The 12,117-nt window shown below is 45.1% G+C and overlaps 1 protein-coding gene across 1 annotated transcript in view; it reads right to left on the bottom strand.

Annotated features, from left to right (window-relative positions):
• LOC120066750 (pleckstrin homology domain-containing family G member 7-like) overlaps positions 1 to 11,407 on the bottom strand; it is a 40,861-nt gene extending 29,454 nt beyond the window's left edge. The window contains exons 1-3 of the mRNA XM_039018218.1: positions 11,323 to 11,407; positions 9,181 to 9,961; positions 7,895 to 7,917 (exon numbers count right to left, since the gene is read on the bottom strand). Coding sequence (XP_038874146.1) covers positions 7,895 to 7,917; positions 9,181 to 9,831 — 674 coding nt within the window. The 5' untranslated portion in view covers positions 9,832 to 9,961; positions 11,323 to 11,407. The remainder of the gene's footprint in view (positions 1 to 7,894; positions 7,918 to 9,180; positions 9,962 to 11,322) is intronic.
• Between the last annotated feature and the right edge of the window lie 710 nt (positions 11,408 to 12,117).

Here is a 12,117-nt window from a genome sequence, read left to right as displayed (position 1 = left end):
TTTGTGAAATAAATAGATGGGAGAGGTTGAGGTGAGAGGAAGGACAGGAGTAAAAACAAACAAAAAATAACTATTGTAAAATAGACTGTGCCCATAAAATGTATATAGAAGTAGAAGCCTAAGGTTGTTGTTCACTAGTTTACTCCAATTAAGGGGGGGATAGAAAATAATAAAGGAAAATATATTTTTAAAAAGATGTATATATATATGTACATTTGAAGTTGGAAGTTTACATACACTTAGGTCGGAGTCATTAAAACTCTTTTTTTCAACTACTCCACAAATTTCTTGTTAACTACTGTATAGTTTTATCGTTTTGGCAAGTCGGTTTGGACATCTACTTTGTGCATGACACAAATAATTTTTCCAAATATTGTTTACAGACAGATAATTTCACTTATAATTCACTGTATCACAATTCCAGTGGGTCAGAAGTTTACATACACTAAATTGACTGTGCCTTTAAACAGCTTGGACAATTCCAGAAAATGGTGTCATGGCTTTAGAAGCTTCTGATGGGCTAATTGATATCATTTGAGTCAATTGGAGGTGTACCTGTGGATGTGTTTCAAGGCCTACCTTCAAACTCAGTGCCTCTTTGCTTGACATTATGGGAAAATCAAAAGAAATCAGCCAAGACCTCAGAAAAAAAATCTGGAAAGACTGAAAACTAGCTGCACTTCGTTTTGTTTTACCTTTTTTCAATTGACATTTTTTTGTATAAAATGATGCCAGCTGATTCATGATTTCAACTGGCTGAGAAACACTGCCTGCCTGTATGTTTTGTTCCGACTCCCGACACGTTCATTACTATGGGACAGCAGGAGATCGAATTTGAATATTGAAACAATGTTGCAAATGTCGGAGACAGACAGCAAGGTTTATACAAATCTCTGCTGTTGAAAACTAAATGTTAGTCTCAAAGAAATGTGAGATAATGTCTAGATGCTTTTTTATAGTGGAGATCAAGTATATAAATTGCCTGGCTGGGCTGATGAGACAGTGGATTGCGCATTCAGATGGAACAGAGTGTCACGATCGTCCTCGTGAGAGAGAGTGGACCAAGGCGCAGCGTGTGGAAAATACATCTTCTTTTATTGAGAAGAGAGAGAAAACACGAAACGAACACTATACATAAACAGAAACAAAACAACAAACGACCGTGAAGCTACAAACGTTAGTGCACAGACAAGCAACAAACGTTCAACATAGACAACACCCCACAAAAGCCTACTGCCTATGGCTGCCTTAAATATGGCTCCCAATCAGAGACAATGAATGACAGCTGTCTCTGATTGAGAACCAATCCAGGCAGCCATAGACATAACTAGACACCACTACTCTACTCTGCCCCATACACATACAACACCCCTAGACATTACAAAACACATACCTTCCCCATGTCACACCCTGACCTAACTAAAAAACATAAAGAAAACAAAGAATACTAAGGCCAGGGCGTGACAGTACCCCCCCCCAAAGGTGCGGACTCCGACCGCACAACCTGAAATAGAAAGGGGAGGGTACGGGGTGGGCCCCATCATGGCGGCGGCTCGGGTGCGGGACGTGGCCCCCACTCCACCATTGTCAATACCCGCCTTGGTAACCTCCTCCAAATGGCCACCCTCCAAATTAACCCCACCGGACTAAGGGGCAGCACCGGACTAAGGGGCAGCACCGGACTAAGGGGCAATACCGGAATGAGGGGCAACACCAGAATGAGGGACAACACCAGAATGAGGGGCAACTCCGAAGTGAAGTGCAGCTCCGGACTGAGGGGCAGCACCGGACTGAGGGGCAGCACCGGACTGGATGGCGGATCCTGGCTGGCTGGCTCTGGCGGATCCTGGCTGGCTGGCGGCTCTGGCGGATCCTGGCTGGCTGGCGGCTCTGGCGGATCCTGGCTGGCTGGCGGCTCTGGCGGATCCTGGCTGGCTGGCGGCTCTGGCGGATCTTGGCTGGCTGACGGCTCTGGCTGGTCATGGCTGGATGACGGCTCTGGCTGGTCATGGCTGGATGACGGCTCTGGCTGGTCATGGCTGGATGACGGCTCTGGCTGGTCATGGCTGGATGACGGCTCTGGCTGGTCATGGCTGGATGACGGCTCTGGCTGGTCATGGCTGGATGACGGCTCTGGCTGGTCATGGCTCGCTGACGGCTCTGGCTGGTCATGGCTCGCTGACGGCTCTGGCTGGTCATGGCTCGCTGACGGCTCTGGCTGATCCTGTCTGGCGGAAGGCTCTGGCTGATCCTGTCTGGCGGAAGGCTCTGGCTGATCCTGTCTGGCGGAAGGCTCTGGCTGATCCTGTCTGGCGGAAGGCTCTGGCTGATCCTATCTGGCGGAAGGCTCTGGCTGATCCTGTCTGGCGGAAGGCTCTGGCTGATCCTGTCTGGCGGAAGGCTTTGGCTGCTCCTGTCTGGCGGAAGGCTTTGGCTGCTCCTGTCTGGCAGAAGGCTCTGGCGGCTCCCGTCTGGCGGAAGGCTCTAGCGGCTCCTGTCTGGCGGACGGCTCTGAAGGCTCATGGCAGACGGGCGGCTTTGCAGGCTCAGTACAGATGGGCGGCTTTGAAGGCTCAGTACAGACGGGCAGTTCAGGCGGCGCTTGGCAGACGGACAGTTCAGACGGCGTTGGGCAGACGGACAGTTCAGACGGCGTTGGGCAGACGGACAGTTCAGACGCCGTTGGGCAGACGGGCAGTTCAGACGCCGTTGGGCAGACGGGCAGTTCAGGCGCCGTTGGGCAGACGGGCAGTTCAGGCGCCGTTGGGCAGACGGGTAGTTCAGGCGCCGTTGGGCAGACGGCAGACTCTGGCCGGCTGAGACGCACTGTAGGCCTGGTGCGTGGTGCCGGAACTGGAGGTACCGGGCTAAAGATACGCACCTTCAGGCTAGTGCGGGGAACAACAACAGGGCACACTGGACTCTCAAAGCGTACTATAGGCCTGGTGCGTGGTACCGGCACTGGTGGTACCGGGCTGAGGGCACGCACATCAGGGCGAGTACGGGGAGAAGGATCAGTGCGTACAGGGCTCTGGAGACGCACATGAGGCTTTGTGCGTGGTGCCGGAACTGGAGGCACTGGGCTGGATACACGCACCACAGGGAGAGTGCGTGGAGGAGGAACAGGGCTCTGGAGAGGCACAGGAGGCTTAGTGCGTGGTGTCAGCACTGGTGGTACTGGGCTGGGGACACGCACCACAGGGCTAGTGCGAGGAGCAGTAACAGGACGCACAGGACTCTGGAGACGCACAGGAGGCTTTGTGCGTGCTTTGTGCGTGCTGCAGAAGGCAAATATCCAAATGACAAATTCAAATCATACAGAATGCCTCCAGCTCAGCTTTGGGGCGGCGATATTCTCCTGGTTGAGCCCAGGGTCCTTTTCCGTCCAATATTTCCTCCCAAGTCCACGAGTCCTGGTTCCTCTCACGCTGCTTGATCCATGGTTGGTGGGGTGTTCTGTCACGATCGTCCTCGTGAGAGAGAGTGGACCAAGGCGCAGCGTGTGGAAAATACATCTTCTTTTATTGAGAAGAGAGAGAAAACACGAAACGAACACTATACATAAACAGAAACAAAACAACAAAACGACCGTGAAGCTACAAACGTTAGTGCACAGACAAGCAACAAACGTTCAACATAGACAACACCCCACAAAAGCCTACTGCCTATGGCTGCCTTAAATATGGCTCCCAATCAGAGACAATGAATGACAGCTGTCTCTGATTGAGAACCAATCCAGGCAGCCATAGACATAACTAGACACCACTACTCTACTCTGCCCCATACACATACAACACCCCTAGACATTACAAAACACATACCTTCCCCATGTCACACCCTGACCTAACTAAAAAACATAAAGAAAACAAAGAATACTAAGGCCAGGGCGTGACACAGAGTAAATAGGCATTTAAAAGTCATAGATTTAGCCGGTGGTAACTTGTGGAATAGACAACGGCTGGAATGCGGATTTAACCCATCAGCATTCAGGATTAGACCCACACATCATATAAAGGTATAACAACAACAATGCTTTATGACGTAATAAGAGAAGGTGTAATACAAGGTGAGCAATACAGTATGTCAAAGGGAGGTACAGTATAAATGATACAGGTGTAATAACGAACACGAGTAATGGCGTAACAAATTAGCTAATGTATATTTAACAACATAATGGAACAGAATCAACAGACACAGAATATTCTCACAGTATTTGCCAAGAAGACGGTTTAACAGGAAATATCAGAATTCCTTTTGGCATTTCTACATTGATGAAATACCATATGCACTCACTGCACTGTGAACTAGCAAGTGCATGAGGGTTTGTGGTAAACATTACCGTAAAGCGCCTGCGCACATGTGTGAGCGTGTGTTTGTGCTTTTATAGTCCTTAGCTCTTCTGTCAGAGGAAGAAACTAAAGCATTGCCAGACCCAAGACAGGAAAATCACAATACTGCCTTTTCGTCCCAGGCAGTGCTGGAACAGCCACTGTTCTCAACTGTTTTCACATCATCCCTTTGTGTTGTTGTTGAGGGTGAACTGCAGGTACACGCAGAAGGCAAATATCCAAATGACAAATTCAAATCATACAGAATGAATGGATTAGTGATTGCCAATTAATGAATGTATGTATTGACATCTTATGCATTCGTTATGTTGTGTGCTATGGTAATATAAAGTATGTACCTACTTGAATTGACTTCCTTACCACTGCATAAATACACTGAGTGTACAAAACATTAAGGACACCTTCCTAAAATGTAGTTGCACCCCCCCCCCTTTTTGCCCTCGGAACAGCATCAATTCGTTGGGGCATGGACTCTACAAGATGTCAAAGCGTTCCACATGGATGCTGGCCCATGTTGACTCCAATGCTTCCCATAGTTTTGTCAAGTTGGATGGATGTCCTTTGGGTGGTGGACCATTCTTGATACACATGGGAAACTGTTGAGCGTGAAAAACCCAGTAGCGTTGTAGTTCTTGACATAAACCTATTAACATACCCTGTTCAAGGGCACTTAAATCTTTTGTCTTGCCCATTCACCCTCTGAATGGCACACATACACAATCCATGTCTCAATTGTCTAAAGGCTTAAAAGTCTTTCTTTAACCTGTCTCCTCCCCTTCATCTACACTGATTGAAGTGGATTTAACAAGTACAATCAATAAGGGATCATAGCTTTCACCTGTATTCACCTGGTCATTCTATATCATGGAAAGAGCAGGTGTCCTTAATGTTTTGTCCACTCAGTGTATGTACACACTCTATAAAACCAACCACAGTAGCTACCTCTGACTGAGTTTACAAGATAGATTTCAGTTGTCTTTCCAGGGGAATAGTGAGAGGAGTAATGATGAGCCAAATAACAACCTGATAGGCTGGTCTTTAGCCATTCAGTTTAACATTCACTACCAGTGCTGTGACTAGACTAGACTACTCACTGGCTTTATAGCTTTCATAGTGAGGTCTTGATTAACTATCTCTCCAGTTGCTCTATTAAACTAAAAGCTCATGGGTTTAGTTAATGTACCCATGATTCCAGACTTTTTTGTATTTTTTATTCCTTCCTAATAGCTGAGTAATTAATGACAATTTAGAGTATAGTAACGTTAGACTAGGGTTACGTGAGACACAATCCAGTGTTTGATTGAAGACAGAGTAAAACATACTCAATCATTTAGGATTTTTTTCAGAATGTGAATGGTGTTATAATGTTGTTATCATGTATACTGCACCATAAGTTAGACTTGGAGTACAGACTTTCGCTGTGCTTGGTGAAAGGTTATCTAGAAATGATGACACCATAAGGAAGACAAACAGCTGAAAATCAAAGGCTGTTTATGATGGCGTAAACAGAACCCACAAACAGGAACAGTTATACAACTACAGGGAACGGAAGTATGTTGGTTCTTGATTTTATTTTATGGTCTGTTACCAAAATGTCTCACCCTATCCAAAAAGTCTACCCATTGTCATTCTCCTTGGATTGTATGGATGTCCTCAGGAAACTGCTGTGCATCTGTAATGGTATGCTTATATAACCAGCCGTACTTATCTTATGTAAACGACCAACAGAAGAGTGACTGACTGGAGTGTAGGTGAGGTGCAGCAAGCCAATGTGTACACCTCAACGGTGTCCTTCTGTAAGTGTACAATGAGACCAGAGTAATGTGGAATGTTAGTTCTCCCCTGGCCACTCCCCTGGCCGCCTCAGCACAGATAATACCTCTGAGTGCAACTACTGTTCTTTGTCCTCTCTAGGACTATCTTCTCTTTAGTAAACTAATATCAGCCATGGTAGTGTGGACCCTGGCACATCTTATGGGCCTTATATGTATAGGCACACAAAGGGGGCTGAGTTAACAATACATAGCTCAGTTGGTAGAGCATGGCGCTTGTTACACCAGGGTAGTGGGTTCGATTCCCAGGACCACCCATACGTAAAATGCATGCAACCATAACTGTAAGTTGCTTTGGATAAAAGCAACTGCTAAATGGCATATATTATATATTATAGTTAACCAGCACCTTGAGCAGGCTATACGTCTTACAGTAAATGCAAGTGGATGATGATGGTGGTGGTGGAAGAGTACTGCATGAGGATCTGTCAAAAACAGTTCAGCACTAATTGCAGTTTATTTCCAAGCAGGTCACAAAGACATTGTGGCCAGTCAGAATTCCCTCTGTGCTTCGGCCCCTCTGCCACTGAGTCAAGCCCCTGCAAAGAGGTGCACTTCGTCCCCCAAACCACCCCCCTGCAGCAAAATAACGATGAACGAAAACAAAGCGGTTCTGACCAATGGTCTTGCTGATCCCTGCCAACATGTGGGGGGAAATGAGGGGGATGGTGCTAGGGTGTAACTATAATAATTACAAGGACAATAGCTGCCTAATTATCCAGTAGAAGAGCCTTGCCTGGGCGGCCCATTAGGAGGGGTGGTGGTGGTGGAACTGCTGGCAGTCGAGGAAAAACAGCATTAATGAGGGCTAGTCTCGTCCACACATACAGATGTAGGATGCTAATTTGATCACCCTGTTGCATGAAAACTTTGTGTATTTTAAGGTTTAAAAAGGTTTTTGAAGATTGTAATTTCTACTTTGAATTTTTTCCCTTATGAAAAATGTATTATATTAATTATAATCCACATAATAATTCACATTTCCTGTTGCTGTATGATTATTTTCCTGCTGTACCAAACTGGCTCAAATTAAGATCTTACATCTGTAACCATGGGACTCTCATAACTACACCCACTGAGCTTATGCTGCTCTGCAAACAGTTTCACCAACAAACCCAAAGCACAACGAATATACAATGGAGCTCCCTCTACTCTGGGTCCAATCTTATTTTGCCGTTGAGTGCCAAATGTCCAATGAGCGGATGTAATTCAGGCAACAAGGCCCAGCTTGGGGACATTTTTCCCTCAAGATGTTTCCATACAAACAAACAAACTCCCGGGATCACTGGAACGGTGAACAAATGAGAGATAGCAAAAGAAAGGAACAACACGGTTTAGGATGCAATCATGCAAATTAGAACGTTTGGCTCAAAAATAGTTTGTTCACTGAATGGAGAGAAAGTGGAATTGTCTCTGTTTTGGTCCCATTCGTGCTGGGTTGTATTCATTAGGACACACCATAGCAAAACATTTTGCAACGGAAAACAGTCAGTTTTGTTCCGTTTGGAGCCTAATGAATACAACCCTGGTTTCCTATATGTGTGCCATAGTTCAGAGTTAGTTGGTTATAGGCAAATTCCCCTCCTGCCATGCAAATAATGTCCAGGTAGTATATGGTAATTGCAGGCCACAGTGTAGGTATTTTTGCCTAAACCAAGTGGGGACACAGATAACACTCAAATCACTCTGTGGACTTGCGGGTGGCAGACCTACCTATTATGGCAAGCCTCCTTGTCCTGTAAAAAGAGACAAAGGCAGCTTGGTTAGGATAATTATGTTGAAAATGGCTTGTTATAAAACAGATACTAATGTGAAAGGGCAAACACATAGACAGTGAACAATAGGACAGGATATCTACTGGATCTAAACATTAGGGGTTGGTTTCTCTGGCACAGATTAACCTTACTCTTGGCCTAAGAAGTACATTCAACAGAGAATCTCCATTGAACATGCTTTTTAGTGCAGGACTAGGTTAATCTGGGTCCGGTTAACCAGCCCTAGAAGGTCAATGATGATTTAAGAACCTTGAGTGTGATGGACTAGAGAAACCGAAGGCCCTGGCTGATTTCAAAGGTGTAGAAACTCTTGCAGAATACATAACACTAAATCAACATTACACAGGCCTCCTGCTCCTACATAACATGGATATATCACTTTCAAACAAACAAAACATTTCAATCTCTTGAAAAAATATTATCTAGAGAAATGTCAAAAGTGTTTTCATATGGTCGTTAGAATTTGAATAGCCCGATTAGCCCTTGACTATCTACAGAGAATGTTGGGACTCTATTGAGAATGGCCGGGTAAAATGCTGGGAGCCCAATGAATAGATCCCCCCCATTAATTTATCCTAATGCCTACTGACATCTCTATTACTGCTGACAGTGGTGAATAGGAGGCCTGTGGAGGAGCCTTGCTGCCTTGCTCTGTGTGTGTGTGTGTGTGTGTGTGTGTGTGTGTGTGTGTGTGTGTGTGTGTGTGTGTGTGTGTGTATGTGTGTATGTGTGTGTGTGTGTGTGTGTGTGTGTGTGTGTGTGTATGTGTGTGTATGTATGTATGTATGTATGTATGTATGTATGTATGTATGTATGTGTGTGTGTGTGTGTGTGTGTGTGTGTGTGTGTGTGTGTGTGTGTGTGTGTGTGTGTGTTGTGAGAGAGGGAGTGAGGGCTTGCTGGGTGGTGGGGCTGTGCTGAGCTGTCAGTGCATTTACTGCTGATTCATTTGCAGTCAAAACGCTCTGGATAAGAGCGTCTGCTAAATGACTTAAATGTAATGTTAAATGTAAAAGCTGACTGTGAGCAGCCACCACAGGAAGCCAGGGAGAATGAGGGGGAGATGGCTGTTACCCAGGAGGAATGTGGTGTAGCTACTGGCTATCTGCTTTAAAAGGCTCAGATTTAAAAAATATATATATGATAAAGCCACAGTGTGGCATATGGCCACCATTCATGCTCAAATGAAAGTTCACCATTTTGGTGATCATAACATTAACTCACCTGATCATCGCTATCATCAGGAAATGCAAAGTCTTTACTAACACTTTGCACACTCCGTGCACCCAGAGATCCTTGTCTCGTGCAAGTAATACCATTGTCAAAAGTCTTTGATCTATGCGATCTGCTTTTCCCCCAGCCTGCGGATGAATTGGGCAGATTATCGAGATCGTTTTCTCCAACGGGAGGGGGGCTGGCCGCCAGCGGAGACTTGTGCCTTTGTACTGGGGAGAGGGGACTCAACGGGGACGGTGTATCTTCCATACCCGACTCTTCCTGTGTGCTGTCCATCCTCACAAGGTCCCGGAAGTCTACCTGCGGACGTCGCGTGCTCCTCATCCTCCTCAAGGTCGGGGAGGTGGAGATGCGAGCCGGGGCCTGTCGGTCAAACTGGGTGAGCAAGCCGTCTGCCTCGACCAAAGACGTGTGTTTCAGTTTGGAGTGCGTTCTGGCCAAATCTATATGCATGATAAAGGGGTTACTGGTCTGCGTCTCCTTTTCCTCTGTGGGTTTTGAAACAGTTTGCGTTTCGACATTGGTCACAACCGTCACTTCCATGTTCTCGTTCTCTAGCCACTCAATGTAACTCCAGTCCAAGCTTTTCTCTGCGTCCTGGCCATTCTCGCTCACTATAACCTGTTTCAGCATAGACATCTTGCGCAAGACGGCATTGTAGGCCTAATTATGTCAGGAAAATAGTGTTCCGTTGGTCCTTTTTTCCCAGGTGTGTTGGGGTCAGATCATCCACTGGCAGTTTAGCAGCAACGACGTTTCAGAGACGTTTCTGTGGAATAAAAATGTATCTGCATTAGGTCTAATACAATAAATAGCCTACAAAATACAAAGCAGTCTAGGCGAGCCGTCAAGTCATAATTTTTTTTGTTCAGAGTTCAGTCCACTCACGTTGTGAAACAGTGAAATTATGGATTTGAAAGCTGCTTCTTTTGCCGGCAGAGGGTGGGGGTAGGGGAAGTTCCCACTAAGCACTGACCTACGCATAGCCACGGGAAGGTGTTTGGGTGTGGGGGTGCTGTAGAAAGTATTTGTTGTGCCCGCGTTGTAGATGGTTATATCGGTTCGCTAATACAGGACTAGTAAAGGACCACCTCACTACTTTTGTGAGAATGTAAAAAAATATATATGTTTTTGTTTTTTGGGGGGTCCTACTTCCCGTGGCTATCGACCGACGCCAACTCTTTTTTTGGTCCTGTCCAGACCTCCTTTTTTTCCCTTGCTTTTTTGTTGTGGTCTGGACTGGCCTTGAATTCAATGTCAATGGACGCTGATTTTTCTGAAGAATCTCAAATATACAATATATTTTGATTTGTTTAACTGCTTTTTGGGGTACTACATGATTCCATATGTGTTATTTCATAATGTTGATGTCTTCACTATTATTCTACAATGTAGAAGAAAAAGAACTTGAATGAGTAACGTTAGGTGTTCTAAAACGTTTGACCGGTAGTGTATTTTAGACATCTTTTCAATGTAGTTTTGCTTACTGGGTTATCTTACAGTTGGTGTTCATAATATACTATAGATACAATCTCTAACAAGTTTCAAGACTACAGTTGTCCGTAAAAACCTGTAGTTTTACCTTCCTCGTTGTCAATAGCTATGGGGTTTAAAAGCCTACTTATAACAACCCAAAGGTTTTATTGTTGAATACAGCGCAACAGTTTAACTGTGACGCTGCACTACTGCAACATTGTATCAGTTCAGTGTCACGCCTTGGCAGTTTATAGCGTGGGAAAAGGACAGTACAAGACCCCCATGCACCTGATCCAACTTTCCCATACTAGTCATTATGGAAACAAATTTAGACTTTTACAATGGGCCTCTCCAGGCCATGTAAAGTGCTATTTAATCAACTCAGGTAGGATTGTTTCATTAGTATTCCCAACAGTAAAATGATTTAGTGACTGATTAGCTCTTTGTTGTTGTCGCGGTGTGCGGGCTGCAGAAGAGCACCCGCACGCACACCCACGAGGTGAATACCGTGGGGGAAACATTATAAACTATGCCTAGATTATCTAGACTACAATTATTATTAACCAACGATAGGCTAAATAATAACAAACTATTCACATGACAAAAGTTAAAAAGGAGTCGAATGAAGAAGAGCAAAGCTCTGTGTTTACTCACGGCCGTGTGTCCTGTCTCCGCAATGAATCATCCGCTGCGCTTGTGCTGTAGCGACGATTTCGTAGTGCTGCGCTCGGGGTTGCTCTGTCATGTCAATGTGACCGCCCTGGGAAACAAAGTGGAGCCAACTCCTGGCACTAGTCTCGGCCGCTGTTCTTATGTGCCGTTTTACAGGACAAAGCTCAAAGAGATTTATTTGTGGAATGCCTGGGAAAGATTTCGTGCATGCGTGCCCAATTGTTTCCTACCCGAAATGTAAATGTGTTATGAGTCAATTAGAAAGCTTAGTTCAGACAATGAATAGGTCCGCGATGTTATTGTGGCAACCAGTATAATTCGTGGCTTGGACTGGACTAAAAGAGGGTTAAAATGTATTCATTTTTATCCAGCATCCTGAGGTGAAGCAAAGGTGTGTGTGAGTGTGTGTGTGTTTATGTGTGCGTGTGTGTGTGTGTGTGTGTGTGTGTGTGTGTGTGTGTGTGTGTGTGTGTGTGTGTGTGTGTGTGTGTGTGTGTGTGTGTGTGTGTGTGTGTGTGTGTGTGTGTGTGTGTGTGAACAAAGAATGCCATAGTCCAAAAATCCTATAGGATTAGTTGTTTATTTTCAGAATCCTATTGGACTACTTTTTTCCAATTAGAAATCAAAAGTAATCCTAGTGGTTCCTATAGGTTTTGTAGGTTTTTGTCACCCCAGTCAGAATCTTATTTCGAACAGTTTTTTCTTATGCACCCATTAAATTATAGTTTGTTGTACTTTGTTCCAGTACAATACAACAACATTGATTACAACATTTTC

The sequence above is a fragment of the Salvelinus namaycush genome, chromosome 21, assembly GCF_016432855.1.
Source record: "Salvelinus namaycush isolate Seneca chromosome 21, SaNama_1.0, whole genome shotgun sequence".
Classification (NCBI taxonomy): domain Eukaryota; kingdom Metazoa; phylum Chordata; class Actinopteri; order Salmoniformes; family Salmonidae; genus Salvelinus; species Salvelinus namaycush.
Note: the sequence above shows the minus strand (reverse complement) of the source record. Positions and strands in the feature narration are given on the sequence as shown.